The sequence below is a fragment of the Mastigoproctus giganteus genome, chromosome 1, assembly GCF_048544385.1.
Source record: "Mastigoproctus giganteus isolate SK-2022 chromosome 1, ASM4854438v1, whole genome shotgun sequence".
NCBI lineage: Eukaryota > Metazoa > Arthropoda > Arachnida > Uropygi > Thelyphonidae > Mastigoproctus > Mastigoproctus giganteus.
Window position 1 is genome coordinate 30,475,711 of NC_143575.1, and position 26,649 is coordinate 30,502,359.

General features: G+C 37.6%; 1 protein-coding gene across 3 annotated transcripts in view; it reads left to right on the forward strand.

The window, feature by feature from the left end:
- LOC150090678 (kinesin heavy chain-like) overlaps positions 1 to 26,649 on the forward strand; it is a 400,102-nt gene that overhangs the window by 240,577 nt on the left and 132,876 nt on the right. For all 3 annotated transcript variants that reach the window (XM_090372178.1, XM_090372181.1, XM_090372188.1), the window contains exon 17: positions 5,531 to 5,648. In XM_090372178.1, coding sequence (XP_090228304.1) covers positions 5,531 to 5,648 — 118 coding nt within the window. The remainder of the gene's footprint in view (positions 1 to 5,530; positions 5,649 to 26,649) is intronic.

Consider the following 26,649-nt stretch of genomic DNA (forward strand, 5'->3'; position numbering starts at 1 on the left):
CAATGAGTTTGTCAGTCAGCGAGACACTTAGCGAGTTCATAGCTATTGTAATAATTGTCCATAAATATGCTATGCCCGACATCTAACATCCCATCAAGTAAGTTCATGACGACTTTTTGTGCATGTCCTTTTCCACCAGAATCATCCAACATACCGGTATACACTTGAAATTTGATAACCATGCCAGTAGGCGTTGTGATCGTATATAACTTGATGCCGTACTTATGGCATTTGTTTTGAATGTACTGTCGAAAAACAAGCCTTCCACTCCACAATATCATAGACTCATCCAAGCTAATCTCACGTCCTAGATAATATATTTCCAACATTCGTGCTTTGAACAGATTCACCATTTTTCGAATTTTATATAGGCGATCCCATGGACATACCTCTTTCTTTTCTGGATTTTTTGCAAAATGCAAGGCCCATAGTAATAATAAGAAACGATTCCTGCTCATGTTATCTGCGAACACATGTAATCCGAACAGCTTATCTGTTTTCCAATAATCTTATATGTGGTTCAGTCGAATGGTTCCCATATGTAAAATTAATCCTAAAAATACCAGCATTTCATCTCTAGTGGTGTCCTTCTATGCATTTATTCGAGAATGTTCTTTATTTTCTCGGGGAAGAAGTATTTCATGAGCATAAACATTTGTTTGTGTAATTATTTCATCCAAGATATTGTCGGTAAATAAATGACGAAAGTAATCTATTGGATTATCACCTGGCATGGGTTGCAGCAAAGACTCGGATTTTGTGAAACGAAACTGTTTCATCTATGTTGCGTCATTTTCCCACATGACGTTTTCCAACTTACCGGGATCCTGCAGTGAAAGTGTAGCCTCTTCCACAATATCTTCTTCATCTACACTTTCCAAATCGTCCTTTGGAGGGATAAAATCGTCGTCATCGTCGTAACTTACGTCACTGGGATATACATCAGATAAATCCTCCAACATCTTTGCAATTTCTTCATCTGTAAGGGATTTTTTATGTTGCACTTTTCTTCTTTTTGGGCATGACTGGCCTGCTAAACTGTCATCTGCACAACTCATATTACAAAGCTTTTCCGCACGTCACGTAACAAAATATTCAACACCACATACAACTACATATAGTTTACACCCTTAACTTGACGCCGAAACAAATATACACAGCAGAAACACAAGGCCAACTGAAGTTGACAACTTCATACAAAAGTCTAATGAATCCCGCGCGTGATTGGCTACTGGGTAATGATGCCACATCCCGCGCCAGAGCGTGATCGGCTCTTCAATACTGCTGCGACATCACGCGCTGGTACGTGATCGGCAGCGAATGTGTTAACCATCTGGAATAATAATAATAATTTAGCTTATTATCTTGAAAGAACTTGGACGGAGTGTTTTTTAAACAGTATTTTGTCTGTGCTTTGCTCTTAATTGTGAATGGGCAACCCATGGCAAATTGCTGAAAAAGTTGGTGGTGATGCCTCTATTTATTATCCCAAAGTAAAATTTAAATTTTCTGTGACACACACTGTGCCTGGCAGACTCATGTTTTATTCCCCCCCCCCCACATAATTTCTTTTAATTTGGAGCTGGGGCCAGGACCATGCTTCCCATATAATCTGGCTCATCAAAAATCTGTAAAATGTCTCTAATCAGAAATGAATATGGGTAGTTGTTTTCCAATATGAAATATGTAAAATCAAAATTGAACAAGGCTGAGAAACCTAGACCTCCAAAGTAAGTTATGAATATCTATGATTAGAATTTCTCCAAAAATTTATACTTTTTTTTTTTACCTTAGTTACAAAGACAATATGATTATGTCCCCAAGACTATTATAGAAAAAATAACACTATAATACCAACAAACTAATACAGCATACTAATGTAGCAATTAAGGTTGTGCCTGGCAAGGTGCAATTCTGCTACCTGAATAAGGATCAAGATACCTTAACAATTAAAATAATCATAAAATTGAATTGACAGCCACTTCTAGAAAGTCAAAAGCATGACTTCTTGCCAAAAGGAAGAGTACCAAATCTACAATAAATAAAATAAAGACAGGGAACTCACAAGGACTGTTTATTCTGGAATATTAAATTTTTTTTTTTTTTTTGATAGAGTAATTGTAAAAATTTGCATTTTGTTTTTGAATTTGTTCATTTTAGAATGTAGAAGTAGTGGTGGTCATGGCATATTATTTTTATATTTTTGAGTTCAGTTTTTTCATTACTTGGGCTGTATATGGACCTCTATTGATATGTTTTATAGAAATTGATGACTGAAATATGATCCTTTTGGAATTCACAAGGGTTGATGTTTTCTGAAGAAGTGGTCCTTGTTGATTTCCTGTCTTAATTTTATTTATTATGTATGTGGGTGCTCTTTCTTTGGTGGATTAGGGGATGTCTCTCATTGGGCATAGACTTATGCATTTTCACTGCCAAAAGTGGGTGTCACCTTAGTTTATTTTTAATTTATTATTTAATTTATTATTTTATTTTAATTACGGTATCTTTGTACTCAAGTAGTAGAATTGTGCCATGACAAACATAATCTTAATTTCTGCATTGGTATGCTGTATTAGTTGGGTGGTATAATAGTGTTCTTTTTTATACAATTGATACTTTTTTTGAAAAATGCTAACATTCAAAAACCACATGAATGCACTATTTTGCTTATGTTATGTAATAATTTAATTTAACAGCATTACTCTATATTCCAGCATATAAGTTGACTTCTTTTGAAGGCCAAAAAATTACCTCTAAAGTGAACAGTCAATATATACTGAAAACAAAACTTTCACTTTGAATTGGTACATATACCAAGTGAGATATTATATACCTTATATTCTGATGTATAAGTCTATTTTTGAAATACCAAAAAATTGTCTGAAATTTTAAGATCAGCTCCCTCATCCACCCAGCCTTTCTTGTAACCAACTTCTTTACATTTGCATCTGTTTCCTTCTGAAAATAATTGTTGGCTTTAAACAATTATACTGTTTACTAGGAGTAAACATTTGAGATTGCCAGTTTCTGGCAATCTCAAATGCCTCAATTTGGAAGCATGTTTGCTTCCAAATTGAGGCATTGTTTACACCAAAAAAATTTTTTAGAAAAAAAAAATTGCAATGAAAAATTTAGATTACAAATATAAACAGTCAATAAGGAAACGATGGCTTAGTTTCATAATCAGAACCTCCCATGTACACATTGCTCAGTAATAATGATGCCACCAGTGCGCATTCTCTGCCATAGCAGAGAATGCTCACTGAAGTTTTTGCTATGCAAATCAAATCTAAAAGTACTTTAAAAAAGAAAGGATTGAACTTCTAATTGTATCGACATTAAGTACCTTTCATCACAAAATAAGCAAGTATGGTGAGGTAAGTATTAATTTTTTAATATTAAATATATAGTGAATAATTGGCATGATTCATGAGTTGTGCTGGCTATTGGCTTAAATGGGAATTTGCAAGACAATTCCTCCAGTTTTCAAATATGATTTTGAACCTGCAGTTTTCCAGTTGTGTGATGTGTTGTGTTTACCAGCATGAGAAACATGAAGTACCTTTCTTTTCATTCCAGAAAAGTTCTCATTATGTAAAGTATCAATTCAAACAACTTGTCATCAACGGAGTGATTAACAAATTTTTTTTCCCTGGAATTTGCATTCGTTGATGATTTAGTTGGTGTAAGACAAAGGTAGCATGATGGGGAAGAAGGTAGCATAGGAATTCTTGTTTTTCACTCCAAAAAAAAAAAAAAAAAAAACAACCCCTGACCTATAAAAGAAATGTATTCTACAAGCTTGATTCATAAAATGCAGCACAGCCTGAGTTAGGTTTGTGTTAAACAAAACACACCATCTGAAAAATTATAGCAGTGTATTTTGCAACTTCCAAATAATTAAAAATGTAGTTGACACTCTTGATTTATAAACTCAGTGGGAAATAATAATAACATTAATTAGTATGAGTACTACATACAGGTCTGGAAGCCTCATTTTAGGAAGGATGTGGATATGTCGGAACAGGTGCAGAGAAGAGCAACTAGATTAGTCAGGGACACAAAAGAGTGCTCTTATCATAAGACTTCAGTTCTACAAATTGCTGCATATGGAAACTAGGCACCTGCAGGAAGACTTGATTGAGGTGTGTAAGGCCTTAAATGGATTGAGTAAATTAAATGTGGTGGCATAATGTTTGCTCAGGTGACACACATAAGGGGACATGAATGAAAAAGTGCAGAAAAAGAATGGTTGAGAAAATTCACTTTCAGCCTGAGCATGATTGATTGCTGTAACAAACATCCATCTGGTATTGTGGAGATGGTAGTCCATCTTTTCTAACAATTTGTTAGAAAAGATGGACAAATGAAGTGGGTGATGTTTGTGTGTGTTTTTTTTTTTTTTTTTTTTTTTTTCTTCTTCTACCCCTGATGCTATATAAGCTTGTGTCCATTCATCGTTTGACACTGCTAATATTAATATAATAAAGGTACTTAATTTTCACTGTCGGTAGTGGTACAGTTCATAAGGAACATGTTCCAGCAGTATTTTTATATGATTTATTTATTTTAAAAGTTAACACACTTTTAAATATTTATAAAAGTTACAAGAAAGTGAGTTTGTGACAAACTGATTTTTGATTAGCAACAGTCTTCTTACAAAGCAGTATTTAGGACACTTGTGACAGTATAGTAGTTTCACTATTTGTCACTTCTTTGAAGAGATCTAAATTTGAATTCCATTGAAGATTGGAGGAATTCTTAATGAGGAATTCTCTTCACTCAGGACTGCACTTAGCTGATCTAAGGCAGAGTGAGTAGGGTTCCCCCAAATTAGCATTTCAGGTTTTTCATCTGTCATATTAGCCAATGACTGCACAGACGTACACTACAAACTGTTGTGTATTTCTATAATATTATTATGATGAATACTAGAAGCTACTATTTAGCAGCTATTAGTAAATGGCATTAGGTGTAATAGTAAGAAAAATGCTAATACAATACATAAAAAAATAAATAAATAAAAAGTTGCGAATTTGGGTATATTAATAAATAAAATCTGTAGCCAGACAGTATTTCAAAGAAGCTTCTTCCTTTTTTTACCAGTAGAAAGTTTTAAATACTAAAAGATTAGAAAGTTTAAACATATTTTGTGTAATTGTACATGTTTGTTATCCCCAGAACTGATTTTGCTTTTTAAATTTTGCATTATAGTGTTTTTCTCCCTGTTGAATCTCTCTAAATGATGTTTTTCAGTATTCGTCATAAATACAGCTCTGTAACCATATAACATTTTCTGTAGTGCTATTTGGAAGTATTTCTTTATAACCATATTCTATTTTCTGTACTACTACTGTATATTAAAAATCTGTTTTTGATGTGTTTTGCAAAAAAAACCCAGATTTTTCCTGTATTGTTATATTATATATTTTTAATTTATGTTATATTATAGTATATCTTTTTAATATTATATTGTTATATTTTTAAAAGTTCATATTAGTATTCATATAATTAATTTTGTCTGTAGTATGAAGCAAAATTAAAAACTCTTGATGAGTCAATGAAAGATATAGAAAACAAAAAGCGAGCACTTGAAGAAGCGGTTGATTCTCTGAGTGAAGAATGCACAAAATTAAAAGCAGCTGGTGAGTTATGTGAAACTTTTAATCCCATGATATATTCTTAATAATTAGATTCTTAAGATTTTCTGCATATTATCTATAATGGAATTATATGTTTCTGTTATCTGCTCCAGGACCAAATGATGCTCCTGTAATTTCCTTGAAAGGGAAACAAGTTATCTGCATGAAAAGATATTGTATAGAAAGCATAACTAACTCTGGTATCTAAAGCATTGAAAAATTTATCCAACATAAATGCCTTATTGTGGTTTCTCTGGATATTTAAAAGGCCTTTGCTACTGCTAACACTGTGGAATTCGTAATTTACTTGTGGTAAGACTGTTGAGTTATCAGTGATTACTCAAACTTGAACCAGAATAGAAGTGCACTGTTAATGATCGCTTGTTAAGGAAGAAAATGTTTTATTGGGTTTGGTTGTCAGTATCATGCATATTGCAGTCAGAATAAATATGACAGAATATTGGGGTTACTGTTGATACTTACCTCTGTACAGACAGTCGACGCTTCTGTAGCCAGGTGGGCAGGAGCAGCAGTGCATAGCACACGCTTCTTGATTAGACTGGGGTTCGAGCCTGTGACCACCAAAAATGTAGGATGGAGAACGGTCAGGGGATGACCACCACATATCCCCACAGCAACATGGCCTTAGTTGCTAATGCTCCTAAAAACCAAATAACAATAAGACAGACGGTCTGAAAACGACATCTTTTTGCTCACAGAACATGTGCTCTGTTGATCTACAACTTCTTATCTTAATAAATAAAATAGTTATGGATGCTGCATAGTGGCTACTGCCTCTTTGCTGTAAAACACAGCCATTCACTTTTGCCGAAAGCATCAAATAATTTTTGATGGGATCTCAGCTGATACCGCTCTCCAACAATATCTGGTTCTTAGGTGTAATATTGGATGCTAAACTTAACTTCCAAAAAAGCATGTAATGCCCTCTGTATAAAAAAACTGTGAACCTACTTAGTTATATCTTCTGTGACATGGACAGTTAAGCTGATTGCTATACACTACTTTACCTATATCTGATTTTGATTATACCCTGCTTACACTATCTTTAACTTCAGTTTATGATAGTGCAAGAAAGAACATATTAACATACCATAATTAACTTAAACATAGCACTCTCAGGATTACTCTTCAGAGCTTTCAGAACATCTCCAGCTCAAAAATCTATAGAGATGTTAATAATCGCTGCTTCATCTGAGGAGGAAAGTGTCAGTTGTTGAAATCCTTGGTCTTTCTTCCTCTTCTGTCTGAACATACTTATTTGATTCATATTTGATAAAAATATAGAAACAGATCTAGAGAAAATATTCCCACAGGAATCAGGCTTCAGGAATTAATACATTGATGGAATGTATATCTTGATAAAATCTATCAAGCATATCAATCTATTCATGAGTACTCTGTTCTCACCTGCTTGCCATAATTGTTTTTGTCACTGAGGAAAATACCCTTTGGTAGTCAAAATATTAGACACTTAACATGCAGCCTATGTCCCAGCCAATGTACACTGGTGTGCAAAACTTAAGGACAAACACTATTTCTAAAGGTTACAACCACAAAATCAAACGAAACAGCCTGTGGCAATTTGCATAACTGTGGCCATTCAGTAGAAAGCTGGTGCACATGTAAAAATTTGAATCGTGATGAGAGGGCTCACATAAACAGATAAAAGCAGCAGTTCAGCGTTATGTTCAAATTACCGAATGGTGAGCATGATTGTTACAGATGTTTGATTGGTTTCATACAGTGCTACAGACAACAAAATGGCCAGTAGACAACATCTGGATGAATTTACCCGGGGTTGAATAATTGGGAAGTGCGAGGAGTATGGCTGCAGAGTTCGGTATTGCCCATAGCATCGTCTCACGTGCATGGTCGGCCTTCAGAACAACAGGTACAGCTGTTCGAAGGACCAGTGGTGGTCGTCCATGAAAAACAATGCCCAATGATGACTGCCATATATTGCTACATGCCAAGGGGGACCGACACCAGAAAGCAGGATCCATTGCAAAACTAGCTGCATAGAGTGCAGGATATTGCAGTTTACTGTGGCCATGTGACTCCACAAAAGTGGACTGTTTGCCCAATGGCCAGTAAGCTGTGTCCCTTTAACACCTGCCCATTGGAAACACTGTTTACAGTGGTGCATCAAACACAAGGGCTGGACAGCAGCACTGGGGTAAGGTACTCTTTACTGATGAGAGTAGATTCAGTCTCAGCAGCGATTCTGGATGTCAGCTAATCATGCGAGAGGTTGGCACACGGTTTCGCCCCACAAACATCACTGAAAGGGATTGATATGGCGGTCGAGGTGTTCTTGTCTGGGGAGGCATCTTGGATGGACGCACACAACTCCAGATACTGGAAGGCGGTACTGTAACCAGTGCACGCTACTGTACAGAGGTAATCCTTCCCCTATGTCCCAGAGTCTGTTCCGAGGTGCCATTGGCCCTGAGTTTGTTTATGGATGATATAGATGGCATACCCCATCGCACTGAAGCTGTTGATATGCTTTTGGAAAGTGAGGACATTGTTCGTATGGATTGGCCTACCCGTTCCACCGATCTAAATCCCATCGAACACATATGGGACACTCTGTGGAGACGCCTAGTGGCACATCTGCACCCACCAGAAAATCTGCACCAGCTGAAGATGGCGTTGACGGAGGAATGGACGATGTTACTGCAAGAACTTATCAACAACATTGTTCTAAGTATGGACAGGCGGTGCAAAGCCTGCATTGACATTAGGGGGTGGCCATATCTCCTACTGAGGACCACCTCTTCCCTTTGTTCCATCTTTGGCAGTGATGCATCTGTATCATGGCAGCCAGTGCTATGTTGCCATTTTTTGAATAAAGTCCCTCTGAACCGCTTTGTTTCTGTTGTTGTGTCAGTGTTGTTTCCTTCATCATTTCTGTATCTCACGAGATTCCTTTGGTATGCTTTTCCCATATCCAGGCCACTCCTATGAGAAGCTACGGGTGAAAACATGACTGGTTCTTGAGTTTTGCACACCAGTGTACAAACTATTCTGATATACACTGTGCTGCCACTTTATTAGGTACACCCCCGCTGTGCACACAAATGGTTTGTCCCACAATGTTGCAAGTCACACGACTACAGTTGTGGATATAAATGCAGCAGAATAAACTTTCCAATATCAGTTAAGCATACAAACCGTAGCAAAAATGAGGAAAAGGAGTGATCTAACAGACTTCGAATGTGGCATGGTCATAGGTGCAAGACATGCTGGACAAAGCATCTCTGAAACGGCAGTTCTCCTGAACTTTTCACATACCACAGTTTCAAGGGTGTATCGAGAATGATTCAGTGAGCGGAAAACATCCTCTCAATGGCACTCCTGTGGAAGAAAATCGCTTGACGAGAGAGGTCAGAGGAGGATGGCTAGAATTGTGCGAGCAAACAGACTGGCCACAATGTCACACATCACGTCAGAATACAACCTCGGTGCACAGAATAAAATATTGCAATGAACAACTAGTCGCACTTTGTTGCGAATGGGCTACAACAGCCGACAGCCACATCGCGTACCTTTGTTATCAATGAAGTACAAGTGAGCATGCCTCCTGTGGGCACAGCAACATTAGCACTGGACTATCGAGGATTGGAAAACAGTTGCTTGGTCTGACGAGTTGAAGTTCCTGGTGCATCACGTTGATGGAAGGCTCAGAATTTGGCAAAAACAACATGAATCCATGGACCCATCATGTCTGACAACTACTGTGCAAGGTGGTGGGGGTGGTGTTACATTGTGTGGAATGTTTTCTTGGCACACGTTGGGTCCATCGATTCACGTCTGCATGCCACATTGTACCTAAACATCGTTGCTGACCAAGTGCATCTGTTCGTGTTGACAGCTTATCCTCAGTCAGATGGTTACTTCCAGCAGGATAATGCTCCGGTGCACAAATCACTATGGAATGGTTCCAGGAACATGACAATGATTTCTTTGCTGAGTGGCCCACTCAATCCGCAGATCTTAACCCTATTGAACATCTTTGGGATGAGCTGAAAAGGGCTGTTTGCTGCAGGCCTACACCTCCGTCGAATCTCAAGGAACTGCATGACAAACTCATGTCTGCATGGTACTCCATTCCTGCACAATGTTTTCAGCATCGTGTTCAATCCATGCCTAGATGAATTCGGGCTGTTTTGAAGGCTAAAGGAGACTCAACATGCTACTAGGTAGGTGTACCTAATAAAGTGGCAGCACAGTGCGTGTATACTAGCTCAAAAACAGAAATATTTGTCGGAGCTGCTGCTATTCCTGACACTTTCATTGTCTCGTTACAGCTTGAATATACACTGAGTGGACAGAAATCGTGGGAATACCTACCTAGTAACGAGTAGGCCAGCCCACCTTTCGTCCAGATGAGGGCAGTCATACGGCAAGGCATTCAGTCCACTAGTTCAAGAAAGCGTTCCACAGGTATTTTCATCCATGTTTGCTGCACCACTGTCCATAATTCTGTCGCATTCCTCGGTGGAGGATCCAAGGTTCGAATGGACTTTCCACAGGGTTCATGTCCAGTGAATGGGGGAGGCTATTCCATGGTGATAAAATCTGTGGAGTGCTCTTTGAACCATATTATAGTCACCATGGCTCTGTGGAAAATGCATTGTACTGCTGGAAGAGTCCATTGCCCCGTGGGTGCATGATGACCATGAAGGGATGCAGATGGATGCAAGAATGGACACATAACCTGGACCGTTCAGAGATGCATCTAGATGTTCTAGAGGTCCTAACGTATTCCAGTTGAACATGCCCCAGACCATTACTAAGCATTCACCTTCCTGAACAGTTCCTTGTTGACATGATGGATGCATAGCTTCATGCGGTTTCCGCCAGATATGCACCCTCCTGTACCGCTCAAAATAACTGGAAAATGGGACTCGTCGGACCAGGATACCCGTCTCCAATCATCTCCTTGGGTGATTGGAGACGGGTCTTCCGCCCGCCCACCTGAGGCACAGAGTCCTCTGTCATGGTTAGCAATGGGACTCTGGTGTGTTGGCGGCTCCCATAACCTATTATGGCTAAAGATCTCCTGATTGTCTTGGTGGAGATGTTTCTGGCACCTCCCTCGTTGAAGTCGGTGGTGATTTGTGTCACTATTACTCTCCGTTTAGATGAAACAATGCGAGACAGATGTTGATGGCCACGTTCATCCACCACCTTTCTCCGCCCACAACAATGTCCACAATGAGATGTTGTTCCAGAAATAGCATATTCCTGATTCACTCTTGATACTGTTGAACAGGGATAGTGGAATTTCTGTACCACCTTTGCAATATTGTGACTCATGCATCAGGCACTCACTATCGTCCCTCTTTCAAAGTCTGTTAACTCATGACATTTATCCATGCTGACATTGAATTAGCATCTATGTGAATGCACTAATGCAGTGTACCTATATACCTGCCAAGCGGTGGATTCATCCACTAGTGAGAGGGGTGACAGCATTGCATTACCAAGGAACCAGGTATCCCATGAATTCTGTCCTTTCAGTGTATATATACTGCTGAAGCCATGCAATTAAAAAGTATGTGTGTATCCTATACACACACGAAAGACGTTTTATGTGAAAACATATTTGACGAGAATGAGAAATGGAAATGACCCAATTGGAAATGACCCACATCATGAAGGAAGTGATGATGCTAATGCAGTCACTAACATTGATTCGGTAGAATAAGTAGCTGATTACTCTACTGATTTGTTAAATAAACGAGTGGTGAAGTTGATTCACCACTGTCACCACTATCGAACTGTCAGATGCACATCTTTATGATCCCCCATCTAACCTTGAAGTACCTTTAGAAAATTAAGTTAGATTGTTGAGAGATAACACTAACTGGACTGAACTTTCACCTACCTGTAAAAGATAATTTTTATGATTTGCATAATTTGTATCTTATAGCAATAAGACCACTATCCTGTTATAGGACAAACTAACGGGTGAAATCTGACTAGCACCTGTGTCATTAAATTGCAATCACAGTAACTTTGAAAAAAAGTTATTACAGTAATGCCTCACTTAACGAAGTAGATGCGTTCCAGTACTTTAGTTCGTTATAAGAAACTTTATCTGAGGTAGAAATAGCATAGCAAGAATATGGATATGTTCTTACACTTAAAAAAAAAAAAAAAAAAAAAGGTACAAATTGTTCAAAATAAATTTATTTAAAATAAGAACATTTTTATATTATAAAATATTAAATAAAACTTCACAAGAGTTGAGTAAAACAGTAAACTTAATCTATTATGAAAAACAACACTAGTGCTCACTTGCTGACTTTCAAAAATGCATCTAGGATCAACTGTCTTGCTTTTTTCTTACGATCGTGTAGCATCTCACTATAAGAAGTTAAAGAATTTAAAATGGGTCTCTTCACAACCAGCTTCGTTGGAAATCGGGATCATTTTCTGATAAGACATCTAAGGTGTGAGTCACTTCATTTAAACAATTAGATGAGGTCTCTAACTCCTGAATGTCAACTACGTCAACTTCTGCAAAGCCTATTGCATGTGCCGCGAGCACCCATAAAAGTCTCTGTGGTTTCCTCAGCTTCCTGGGCTTTAAATGGTTAAACAAGTTTTATGCTTTGTGTTCCATTTTTGCCCGGGTAATTGGCATATAACGCTGTGTTATATCATCTGCCCAAACACTTAACATTTTTTCCATGTTTACTATAATGCTACTACGTGTGTGTGTTTAATTTGAACACAGTAATGTCACTACAATTTAGCACAGATGGTAATGTCACTACAATAACTTCTGTGCTAATTGCAGGAATTTCACATTCTACTACATGTCCTGTAACAACATTAGGCCACATTTGTCACCAAACGTCATTAAGACACTGCTCTGTCACTTCATCCCACTCTTCTTTGATGTTGCTGATTGCTTTCATAATGTGATTTTTCCAGAAATCATTTATAGACTGTTGTTTTAACATTAGCCTCAATCAGTTGACTAAAAGAGTGTCTCAGATAGTAGGCTTTAAAGGCTGCTATAACGCCCTGATCCATTGGTTGTAGCAGAAAAGTTGTTTGGCGGGAGAAACAGCACTTCAACAGGAATGCATATTTGAAGTGAGCCAAGATTTGAAGGATGACCTGGTGCATTGTCCAGTAGCAAAAATGCCTTGGGTTCAAAATTATTTCGTTCACAATAACGTCAGACATCAGAACAAAAATAGTTGACAAACCAATTGGTAAACAAGTCCATTGTCACCCAGGCCTTTCTATTCGATTTCCATATTACTAGCAAATTAGGTTTGGAGAATCCTTTCGTAGCTCGAGGTGTTTTGGAATGGTAAACAGGCATTCGTTTTAGCTTCATATCCCCAGATGCATTTGGGCCCAACAACAGTGTTAATCAGTCCTTGGCTGTTTTAAACCCGGAATTTCTTTTCTCATCTCGTGAGACGAAAGTTTTGTAAGGAAAGCATTTCCAGAATAGCCCACTTTTATCCACATTAAATGCCAAATTTTGTGGGTATTTTCCAACTACGGGTTGCAGTTGTGCAGGAAATTCTGCTGCTGCCTGGATGTCGGCACTTGTGGTCTCACCCATCAGTTTAATGCTATGAATTCTTGCATGTTTTTTGAATTTCTCAAACCAGCCTCGAGAAGCCACAAAAGTCTCTGTGGTTTCCTCAGCTTCCTGGGCGTTTAAATGGTTAAACAAGTTTTATGCTTTGTGTTGCATTTTTGCCCAGGAGATTGGCATATAACGCTGTGTTATATCATCTACCCAAACACTTAATATTTTTTCCATGTTTACTATAATGCTACTACGTGTGTGTTTAATTTGAACACAGTAATGTGACTACAATTTAGCACAGATGGTAATGTCACTACAATTTAGCACAGACTGCTTAACTTTATCAGCTTGATTTAAAATTGTTTTTAAAGTTTATTGTACTAACCCCAGTGATTGTGCTATGTGGCATTTATTTTCTCCAGATTCTATTCTCTTTATAATCTTCATTTTGGTTTCTGAAGATATTTTTTTATGTTTTTGTGGCATACTGGAAAATTATTATTTATTTATGTATTTAATAAAATATATTAAAACAACTACAATAGGTACACATGATATCAATGACAATTTATCACTGCTCTGTATATCATAAATTGAGTTCTAGGTACATCAAAAATCCTTACTACAAACTTTCGCATGTACCATCGGGAATTTTTTGCTGACTTCATTATAAAGGAGCTTCATTAACCGAGGTATTACTGTATTGACATTTATTTAGTAGGAGTTACTGCAATGAGAATAGCTGAGTTCTCATATTCTTCACTATATGGCTCTCTTGAAGTTTACATGACAACAGTAGGATTAGTTGCTGTCAGCTAAAACTGGTAGTTTATGAAAGTACATTCTCCAACTTGAAACTTAACTAAAATACAAAGAAATAAAAGGAACTAGTAAGAGGAAGATGTGAACAACTAGAGAACTATGCTCTTGGGACCCATATACAGGGAAATACACTTTCTGGCCATACTCTAGCACAGCAGCTGGAGCACCAATGCCACTGTGACTGTTGTGTAAGAGTGGTGTTGCACAAACCTCTTGTTATTCTTATTATTGTACATTTATTTTTCAGAAAAAAAGTGAAAATGCAAAAAAAATTTTAAAAATTGAAAACAGCATTTTTAATGGCAACACTCTGGGACAAATAATGTTATTCTTACAGTAGAGGAGTGGTTAGATGATCATGACAGCAAGTTCCATGTAAGGTTTTTTTTATTTTTTAAAGGTTAGAAAGAATATTCTTTATTAACAAAGCAACAAGCGGCCCCTAGCCAGAAACTGGCAAATCTGCTATGTACATACATAGATATATATATATATATATATACAATGATACATATAATGATACAATATATAATGATACATACAATGATATATATATATATATATATATATATATGCCGACCGGGCTAGCCGGGTGGGTAAAGTGCCTGCCTGGCAACCCAAAGGTCGCGGGTTCGATTCCCGCCTCGGGTTTCGATCAAAGTACTGCAAAAACCTTGGGAGGTGCATTATGGCCACAGAAGCCTATGCGCCAACAACTACAAAAAAAAAAAAAAAAAAAACTATGATATATACATATAATCGTGCTAATTACAATGTTATAGATGTAATGAACATGTAACATGTTCACACAGCAAGTCACATCACGCAACTATCACTTTAAAGTATCATGCCCCAAACTAGAGCAGCAAAGCAACGGGCACAAAGTGGCATGAGTGCTGTGATTCAGGGGAGAACTAGGGGGAGGGGGCGATTCTCCAATGCATCACAGCCTAAAAAAATGTGCAATTTGTGAAATGTTTGCTGAACTCTCTGGAACGGAACATGATATTGCCATGGGGGATGTGTGTGTGTGTGTGTGTGTGTGTGCGTGCGTGCGTGCGCGAGCGATGTAAGGAGTGTAAGGAAATCAGGCGACAACTCAGCATTGTTATGGGCCTATATGAGAGTTTGAAGGACAGGGTGGATGCCCTCGAAAGATCTAAATTGAGGGGCCCATCAGGTTCTCAGCTGCCCACATCAACGCCAGAGCTTGCACTTTGTCATCATGCAACACAGCGGCAACCCCCCAAGGCAGAATGCACTGGTCCCACAGGAACTAGTAGTTGTTGGTGACTATTGTCAGGGAAACGGGAAACATGCTTTTTAAAAAGGATAGGTGGAACAGGACAGGGTATGTCTGCCAGGGCCAAAGGTTGATGACGTTGTAGAGCGGATATCATCTTTTAAGGGCACAAAAGGTGATATAGTTGTACACATTGGCACTAATGCTATCAAGAGTAGGAGACCGGCAGAATTACTTAACAAGCACAGGTCACTGTTGAACAAAAGCCGAGAATTAGGGTTGAAATTTGAAAGTGTCTGCAATTCTGCCCAGACACGATAGACGGGAGTATATGATGAGAGCCTTGTCAATCAATTCGGCCCTGGAAAGATTGTGCAAGGCTCAAGGGATAGAATTTTTTTCAGCCTGGACTGTACTTGTTAACAGGAGAGACTGCTTCTACAGGGATGGGATACACTTAAATAGAAAGGGTGCAAGAATATTTGCTGATGCTATCGAGGCAGTGTTAGGTGGGTCGGAAAACTGAAAGCTTGGGGGGATACAAGGACTAATAGTTTAACAGTAGCCATAGGCAGAGGTGAAGGTGATTCTTGCACAAATTCTATTAGAATAAGTAGCGACCTGGAGTGAGGGGTGTTGGGGGTTTCAGGGACGGATGGCAGTCATCCTGAAATAGGTGGGTATATGGGATGTGTTAGGATAAATATGAATAGGAGCATGTATACCAATGCTAAAAGTAAAGTAAATAAATTTGATGAATTTGAAGTGTTGGTCAAGACATCAAATGCGGATATTATTGGGATAGCAGAGACGTGGTGTCACACAGATAGATATAAGGAATGCTGAACTGGAATTTGGGGAGAACAATGTGTACAGAAAGGATAGACAGGATAGAAAGGGAGGAGGTGTTATGCAGTTAATTAAGAAAAACATAAAATCAAAAGAAGTGCATCCAGTTGATATAGATGAACAGTGCACTGTTGAGTCAGTTTGGTGTGACATAAGCACTGCAAAAGCAAAAATAAGAGTAGGAGTGTGTTATAGGCCTAATGATTTGAATGAGTACAATGAACAATTGTACAGAGAAATAGTGGGCTAGTAAATCAGAATGTCTTATAATGGGGGATTTTAACTTCCCAGATATTGACTGGAACTTGTGGGTTGGTTACTCACACACTAGTCAGATTTTGTGGATTTATTGGATGATTGTTTTCTGCAGCAGCATGTTCGAGAGGCAACCAGAGAAAGTAATACTTTTGATCTGGTTATCAGTAGTGATCATTCATGTATTAGGAATTTGCAGATAAAAGAACCACTAGGTGGCAGTGATCACAGTGTACTGACGTGGGATTTACTTAAAGATTTAATTACCATCAGGGGTAAAGGAAAGGGTTTTTGCCTCCGTAAAGGTGAGTACAGTGGTCTCCGACAGTTTTTAAATTCTGTACAGTGGTATCAACTGACGATGTTACTAACAGTAAATTCTAAGTGGGAAGCATTCAAGGAATTAATCGTGGAAGCTACTAGACTTTATATACCGATTAAGAAATATCGTTCAAGGTTTAGGCCTAAATGGTTATCTAATGAACTAATGAGACTCGTAACAGAGAAGAAAAATGCATGGGATGCATATAAATTATCAAGCGACTCAGAAGCCTATGGCAGATATAAACTAGTCTATAATCAGGTCACAAAAGAGGTTAGGCATGCGAAGGCAGATTACGAGAAATCCTTGGCAAAAGATGCTTAGAAAAACAGCAAGGATTTCTTTACTTATATAAACTCTAAAAGGAAGGGGATGAATCTGATTGGTCACTTGACATTGATGGTTCGACTGTTGATGATCCTGCTCAGATAGCAAACAAACTGAATGAGTATTTTGCATCTACATTCACACGTGAGGAATTATTAAGGTTTGAAAATGGCAGAAGGTTATCAAATTGTAGCAGGATACTTAATGATTTTGTAATAATTGAGAGCAAAGTGGAGGAGAAATCGTTGAAGTTAAACATAAGAAAAGCACCTGGGTCGGATGGGATCTATCCAGTTATATTAAAGGAGGTGGCAAAGCAATTAAGCAAACCTTAGCCATAATTATGAGAGCATCCTTGGACTCAGGGGAGGTCCCCATGGACTGGAGATGTGCAAATGTATCCCCAATTCACAAAGGGGGATCGAAGAGTGACACGAGTAATTACAGACCAGTTAGTTTAACTTCTGTTCCGGGTAAAATAATGGAGTCACTGGTTAAAGATGCATTGTAGGATCATCTAGACTAGACTGCAGCAATAATTTAGACACAGCATGGGTTTGTTAAGGGAAAGTCTTGTCTGACAAATTTGATAGAATATTATGATGTGGTTACACAGGAACTGGATGCAAAAAATAATTTTGATATTATATATTTGGATTTCAGGAAAGCTTTTAACACTGTTGCACATGAAAGACTATTGTACAAATTGGAGCAGAATGGTATTAAGGGTAAGTTGCTACAATGGATAAAAGGATGGTTAAGTGGGAGAAGACAGAGGGTGGTAATCAATGGGTGCTGCTCTTCGTGGACTAATGTTACTAGCGGAGTCCCACAGGGTTTGGTGTTGGGTCCACTGTTGTTTTGTATATTTATCAATGATATTGATGAAGGTATATCAGGCTTAATGTCGAAGTTTGCAGATGATACAAAGGTTGGCAGGGTTAGTAATGGCAGTGTGCTACTGCAACAGGATCTAGATAATTTGGGCAGATGGGCTAAGAAGTGGTAACTGAAGTTTAACCTTGACAAATGCAAAGTACTGCATATGGGTAGAAGTAATCCCAGAGAAATGTACCAACTGTGTGGTACTACACTTAAGGTGGTAGAAAATAAAAAAGACCTGGGAGTAATTGTGCAGTCAGATATGAAGTTTTCTGAGCAATGCAGACAGGCTGCCAGGGCAGGTCATGGGATTTTGTCAATGATATATAGGAATTGTGCTAGCAGGGAGGAGGAGGTGATTGTCCCTCTCTATAAAGCAATGGTCAGGCCACGCCTTGAGTACTGCATACAGGTCTGGAGGCCTCATTTTAGGAAGGCTGTAGATTTACTTGAAAGTGTACAGAGAAGGGCAACAAGATTGGTGAGGGGAATGAAGGGATCCTCTTACCAAGGGAGGCTTAAGTTCTGCAAATTGCAGTGGCTGGAGACTAGGCACCTGCGTGGTGATCTGATTGAGGTTTGCAAGGCCTTTAATGGGTTGAGCACGCTGAATTCTGATGGGATCCTTCCACTTCCACTTGTTCAGATTACGAACCTAAGGGGGCATAAATTGAAATTAAGAAAGGACAGATGTAGAATAGATGTGCGGAAATTTGCCTTTAGCCAGCAGGTGGTTAATTGCTGGAACAAACTTCCATCTGTCATTGTGGAAGTTGATAGGTTGAATAAATTTAAGGAGGAACTGGACAGGCATTTAGAGGGAATGGTGTTTTTTTTTTTTTTGGCTGATGCTGCATAAGCTCATACACTTGCTTTCTTGCATGACATGCCACTACTACTAATAATAATCAGAAGTATTAATTATGGTACAGAAACCAGAAAACAGCAGTCGTTTTCTGTTCTAGGAAGAACCAAAACCGCACCCACTGGAGGTAGTGCTATACCAATGGGCATTAGCTAATTCTGTGTCCACAGCTGCCCAAACTGGGGTACCAGCTTTAAAAAAAAAAAAAAAAAAAAAAGTGGATGCAGGCGATATCAGTTTTAAGAAATATCGATAGACATTGCAGGTGTTGGGTTGGTTCCCCCATGTAAGGTATGTTGAAAAGATGGTGGATTCTCTGTAATATATCTGGAAAGATAAAAGTTGGTTCATTTCCAGATGCTTCATTCTTTTTATGGTAGGCCAAAAATTTTTCAGATATTCTTCATGTAATTCCAGGGTTATGCATATGCATTTTGTGATGTATCTCGAAAGATTTATTGTTTACACATTTCAATTTTCTGCACTGTTAGTGGAAATGTGATATATGGCAGAATTCAGGTCAGAAAGTGTCCACTAGTTGCGTGCGTGCACACACACATACTTCTTTGACAGTATCAATATACAGTGATGCATATGTCCCTTTTAATGTGATGTGATTCTTAATGTATTATTTTCTCCTATAAATCTTGCAGTATTTTTTATTTATAACTGTATACTTTATCTCTGAGATACTTCCATACAAAAAAGTTAAATGGCATTAAGGTCTTTGAGATCTTTGAAGATATTCATGAACACCATTCTGTTGACTTCTCTGCCATTTGGAAAATTCAGTATCTAGATAGGCATGTGAAAGGATGATCCACAGTACTGCTGGAAGTATATCTGTGTGAGTGGAAACTTGTTCTTATTGTAGAAACTGTGTTATACACTAACATTTCAAGATAACTTTGCTTTGGAAGATCTAATTTCTCTTCAAGATGACATTGTGGTTTTTCATTATTTGGAAACATTTCTATTTAGTTTGAATGTGTTTTTATTTGGTCATACAGTGGCATTCTTAAAATCACCACATTCACCTTTCTTATTACAGTACTACTTGCAGAATTAGTATTAATGACACTACTGAAAAAATTATAAATGAAAGCATGCATACGTAGAATAAAAATAAAAGTACTAAATGTAAGTGATGTAACCATTTCTCACTTCATTTATCTTGTTTTATCAAGATGAATAAGTTTTTTTTTGAGGTAATGTGACCCTTTTAAATATGGGTAATAAATTGGCAGAATACTAAATATACACAGAGTGGCCACTTTATTTGGTATATCTACCTAATAGATAGTAGGGCCCCCTAGCCCTCAGTCTATATTTGTTGTAGCTTGGATTCAATGAGGTGTCAAAAGTGAGCCACAGAGATGCACTTTCACATTTACCCAATTGCTTCCAATGATTGTTGCCTAGTGGTTGGTTGAAGATCTCTATTCTGAAGAGCTGGTTCCACCTCATTCCATAGGTAATCAATTGGATTGATCATTCTGGTGACTGGGGGGCGCTGCCACAGTAGGTTAAGTTTACTCTTGTGTTTCTGGAACCAGTTCTGGTACAATTGTGGCTTTTTAACATGGTGCATTATCCTCTTAGATGAATCCATTCACAAATGGATACACTGCAGCCATGAAGGGCTGTTCCTAATCAGAAACAATTTACAGATAACCTTTGTCATCCAGTGTTGCTCTCCTGCCCTATTAAGGAGTCAGTGTACACTACAAAAATGCTTTTCCTGCATTATTACACTACTGCCTCCGATGCCCTTCATTGTTGACACTTGACATGATGGGTCTACATGGTCATGCTGTTTTCATCATATTCTGTTCTCCTATCAGCAGAAACCAAGATTCATCAACCAGGAAATTTTTTTCCAATACTGTAACTGGGCTTTCTTGTTTTTTTTTTTTGCTCGTCAGCAAAAAAAACAAGTCAGTTTGTTTGTTCACTGTGGTATCTGATCCATATAAGGTACAACAAGTTGTGCATTCTGAAATGCTTATTTGGTTACTGCTGTTATACTTGATTGTTATTGTAGCCTTTGTGTTACCCTGCATGTCTTGTCAGCCTTTGTTGGCTTCTTATATTAATAAGCTATTTCTGATCATGGGATCACCATTGGCTGGATGTTATTTAATTATAAAAACAATCTCAGTATTCTCAAGATGTAGTCATACATGAAAAACCCCATCAGGGTTGCAGTTTTTGAGATATTCATACTGGTCTGTCTGTCTGTCTGTCTGTTAGTGACTTCCATGCCATATTCAAAGTTACTTATATCTGTTGCCTGCCTGTTTTTACACTGAATTGCATATGTACAGCATCCCTATGTATCTGTCCCTCATTATACGGACAGATACATAGGGATGCTGTACTTAACATGGGCAGTGTTAAAGAAAAGTTGCAAGTTAGGGTTGAATTTGAAAGTGACTGCAATTCTGCCCAGGCACAATAGGGGGAGTATATGATGAGAGCCTGTCAATCATTTCAGCCCTGGAGATATTGTGTGCTGCTCATGGGGTAGAATTTTTCTGAGCATGGTCTGTGCCTGTTAATAGGAGAGACTGGTTGTACAGTGATGGGATACACTTAAATACCCTGCTCGACAAAATTAACAAAAAAAAAAAAAAAAAAAAGTTTCTAATGAATATTTTATTCTGAACAGTGTTGCCGAAGGCGAATTTTTAATATAATAGTCATACTGATGTGCAAATTATTCATGCCTATAAAAAACAGGTTGTGACCACATCACTTCATTCCCGTTTTTTGGCTTGCTCAGTGGGATAGCCACATTTTCAGTACTCAGGATGGCAAGTCCGTATAGATGATCATCTGAGATGGCGAGCTGTTGGACGACTTGAAGCTGGGCTTAATATGTCATCCAGTATCTTCTTGGCACTATGGAAGCAGTTTCAGGCGACAGGAACCATTACCAGAAGAGCTGGCCAAGATCGCCCAAGGGCTACATCTGTGCCAGTGCAATGTTGAATCATTGTTTTGAGATAAGCACTAGGAAAGCAAAAATGAGAGTCAGAATGTGTTATAGGCCCAATGACTGAGTACAGTGAACACCTGTATAGAGGGGGGAAATAGCAGGTGGGCAGGAGCAGCAGTGCGTAGCACACGCTTCTTGATTGGACCGGGGTTCGAGCCCATGACCACCGCATATCCCCGGAGCAATATGGTCTTAGTTGCTAATGCTCCTAAAAACCAAATAATAATGATAATAACAACAACAACAGAAAAATAGTGAGCCAGTAAATCAGAATATCTGATAATGAGGGTCTTTTAAATTTCCAGATACTGACTAGAACTTATGGGTTGGTCACTCATGTGCTAGCAAGAAATTTTCTACAGCAGCATATTAGAGAGAGAGAGAGAGAGAGAGAGAGAGAGAGTGTGTAATACTTGATCTGATTATCAGTGATTATACATGCATTAAGAATCTACAGATGAAAGAACCACTAGGTGGCTGTGATCAGTGTATTAATGTGGGATTTACTTCAAAATGTAACTACCATCAAGGGTAAAGGGAGGGGTTTTTGCTTTTGTAAAGGTGAATATGCTGGTTTTAGACAGTTTTTAAATTCTATACAGTGGGACCAACTGATGATGTTACATCAGCAAATTCTAAATGGGAAGCATTCCAGGAAATAATCATAGAGGCTACCAGGCTTTTCATACCAACTGAGAAATACTGTTCAAGGCTTAGACCTAAATGGATGTCAGATGAACTAATGAGACTTGTTGCAAGGAAATAAAATGCACGGAACACATATCAGATGATTCTGTATCAGGTGGTACAGAAGCTTTTGGCAGATATAAACTCTGCCATAGGTTTCTGTATCAATTCAAAAAGGATGTTAGACAAGCTAAGGCATATTATGAGAAATCTTTGGAAAAGGATGCAAATAAAAATAGAAAACACTAAGTTAACAGCTAGAAAGAAGGGGATGAATCGCATTGGTACACTTGATATCGATGGTTCCACTGTTGGATGATTCTGCTCAGATTGATGACAAGCTGAATAAGTAAGTATTTTGCATCTACATTCACACATGAGGAATTCTTTAGGGGAGTTGATGCCAGACGTTTGTCAAACTCTACCAGGGAACCAAATGATGTTGTTAATAACTAAGAGGAAAGTGGAAGAGAAATTGCCGAAGTTAAATGTAAGAAAGGCACCCGGAATGGATGGAATCTATCTAATTATATTAATGGAGGCAGTAAAGAAGGTAAGCACACCCTTACCATAATTATCAGGGTATCCTTTGATTCAGGGAAAGTCCCCATGGATTGGATTTGTGCAAATGTATCCTCAGTTCACAAAGGGGGACTAAAGAGTGACACGAGTAATTACAGACCTGTTAGCTTAACTTCTGTTCCAGGAAAAATAATGACATCACTGGTAAAAGAAGTAGTGCAGGGCCATCTAGACAAGAGTGCAGTTATGTTTAGTCACAGCATTAGTTTGTCATCAGGCATTTGTGTCTGACCAATTTGATTGGATACTATGATGCAATAATAAAGGAACTGGATGCAAAAAATAAGTTTGTCATATACTTATTTTTCAGGAAAGCTTTTGTTGCACATAATACTGCTGTAGAAATTGGAACAGTGTGGCATTAAGTTGCTATGGTTAAAGGGATGGTTGAGTGGGAGAAGGCAGTGGTTATCAATGGACACTGCTCTTTGTGGATTAATGTTATCAGTTGAGTCCCCCAGGGTTCAGTGCTGGGCCCATTGTTGTTTTCTGTATGTATTAATGATATTGATTAAAGTATATCATGCTTATAAACAGCTCTGATTCTATGAAGGCCTGCAAGCTACTGCCTACAGCAGCAGGAGGACCAGCTAAATGGCAGAGAGTGCTAAGAATCACTGAGCCTGATAATGCTGCCTTTGAACTTTAGACTTTGGAATGCTTAGCATTTGGCCTATGGGTATAGACTCACATCTAGAAGAACTATAACAAGAGCTGAAAAACATCAATTAAGATATCATTGGTTTATGTGCAATTCAAAGAAAAGGTGGAGTTGGTCAAATTAGAAGATGGATATTGGCTTTGCTACAAAGGAACAAACAATGAACGGTATGGTGCAATTGGGTTTCTGATCAACAAAAGACTAACAGATTCCACCATAAAAGTAGAAAGTATTACTCAAAGAATTGCTTGCTGTGCTGTTAAGCTAAGTAGCTGCTATTCTGTTCAAATTATTCAAACTTTTGCTCCTTCAAGCAGTCAACTACCACTGTGAAATTGTAATGGGAGAATTGGTAAGATCCAAAATGGGAAAGATCTGTCAACCCAGATGGAACTGGAAATAGAAATGATAGAGGCACTCTGCTAATTGAATTTATTTAATTTGTTCATAATGAACTCCTTCAAGAAAAAGGCCCAATGAAAATGGACGTGGAAGAGCCCTGTTGGAGAAATACTAGTGAAATTGACTTTATACTGACAAACAATAAAATGATATTCACTGACTGTTCAGCCCCGAACCATTTTAATTTTGGAAGTGACCATCGGTTACTGAGAGCAAAAATCAAAATTGATTGCAAGAATGAAAGAAATTGGTCAAGTCAACCAATGTGAAGAAGATTGACACTAACCAACTATTGAAAAATTGTCAAAAATTTGAACTAGAATTGTTTAATCTTTTTTTTAGTGGGTTGCAAGATCTTCCTGATACAGATATTTCAAACGATAATGACAAAATCATTGAGGCTATTGTAGATACTGCCTATGCTCTTGCACCTACTGTAAAACAAGAAAAACCAGCTGGTACGTAGAGCTCTAGCCAGACTATTTTCAAAATTACAACTGAAGCACAGTCAGTAACAACGCAAAGTGAAGACTGACTATAGTTGAAATGTAATTGTTGTATTCAATAATTTCACTTACTGGATTTTATGTTCCTACCTCATGGACAGGAGCCAGAGAGCTCCAAAATGTAATCTTAATGTAATTAACTAGTACACATTAAATTATCTAAATTGTGCTAATTCAACACAGTGCAGTGTTGTCATTACTAAAATTTTTGACCTTTTATAATATGGCATTCTGTGATCCAAAAATTGCGGACAAGTTGATCAAAAAATCTGGCATATCTATGGGTAAAAAAAAAAGACATAATTTGTATATGTGTTTTAGATGTATACTAAATGTGTAATTATTTTACTAATGGTTAACACATATAGCACACATTTTCAATATCTTGGTGAATACAGTTGAATTTTCCGAAAAATTCATTACAAAATTATATCATCATTCACTATAAGGCATAAAATTGCTGCTTCAGTGGTAGGCCTTTATTGCTAAATTAAAGATATGAGTAAATATTACAAAGCAGACTTAGACCTCCCCAAAGAAAGTGTGTACAAAAAATAGTCCATCAAGAGGTGTCATAAAATATGTATTCTAGTGAAAGAGATTGCTAATAATCAAACTAAACTAAAATCCAACATTGTACATAAAAGTATTGTTAACTTTTACTTTTAAGTTGGTTTGTTTTCTTTTATTTTTAAGTTTTTTGTTTTATTTTATTGTTGAACAATAATAATTACTCATCTTTAATTTGATAATAAAATATTTTTGAAAATTTTATTTTATTGAGGAACGTGCTGACTCCAGAACATATGCTGGCAAATGTTAGAGTTAGTACTATAGTACAGGGGTGGACAACAAGTTGATCGCGATTTTAATTTTGATCGATCATGATGAATTTTAAATATATATAAAAATAGATTAGTCAAAATCTAATTGTTATTATTATTATGCACCCCCACTGCATACGCTTATTAGAAATCCGTTGAACCACATGACTACTCTTGTCACCGTGTAGCTGCTAGGCTTGTCTAGTGAAAATTCACGCAGTTACGTTGTGGAGAGCATAGTGCATGTGTCGAACTCTTATTTAGATTACTTAATATTAATAGCTGGACAGTACTTATAAATTAAATTAATACCCTTTGATTTAAAATGAATACCATGAAAAAGAGTAAAACGTATTATTTTCATCAAGAGTGGAAACTAGAATGCTTTTTTGTAATGATAAAAGAAAAATGTTGTTTGATTTGCAATGCTTCCATGGCTATATACCCAAAAAAGGAAATTTAGAAAGGCACTTCAATGCATTCCATATTAAATACCAATCGGATTTTCCTCCTAATAATGACCTTAGAAAAAATAAATTAAAAGAACTTAAATCCAGATTATTTGCACAACAAAATTTCTTCATGACACCTAATTTACAATCTAAAGCAGTAACTGCAGCATTATAAAGTGCTCATCTTCTTGCAAAAAATTAAATTTTATTGAAAAAGTTAAATTACCACTATTTAAGCTCATATCAATAACAACAGATGGAGCTAAAGCAATGATGGGGCATCTTAACGGATTCATCGTATTGTACCAAAAGGATGATGAATTCCCAGAATTTTTGAGTTACAACTGTCTCATCTATCAACAAGTGTTAGCCAACAAAAGATTAAATACTAAAAGTGTTATGGACACAGCTCTCAAAATCATGAATTCCATTGGAGGATAATCTCTTCAAAGGAGCCTTTTCAAAATGCAACTCGATGAAAATGAACCAGATCTGATATTACATACAGATGTGAGGTGGCTGAGTCAGAGTAAATTTCTACAGAGATTTCGAAATTACTGAATGAAATTAAAAAATTTGTTGATCAAAGGGGAGATGGTTATCAACAGCTACAAGATATGGAGTGGTTGTGATCTGGCTATTAGCATTAGTAGAGGCATATGATGCAAGAAAGCAAGCTTATGTAGCATCAGCCAAAAAAAAAAAAAAAAAATCGATTTCACACAAACATTCG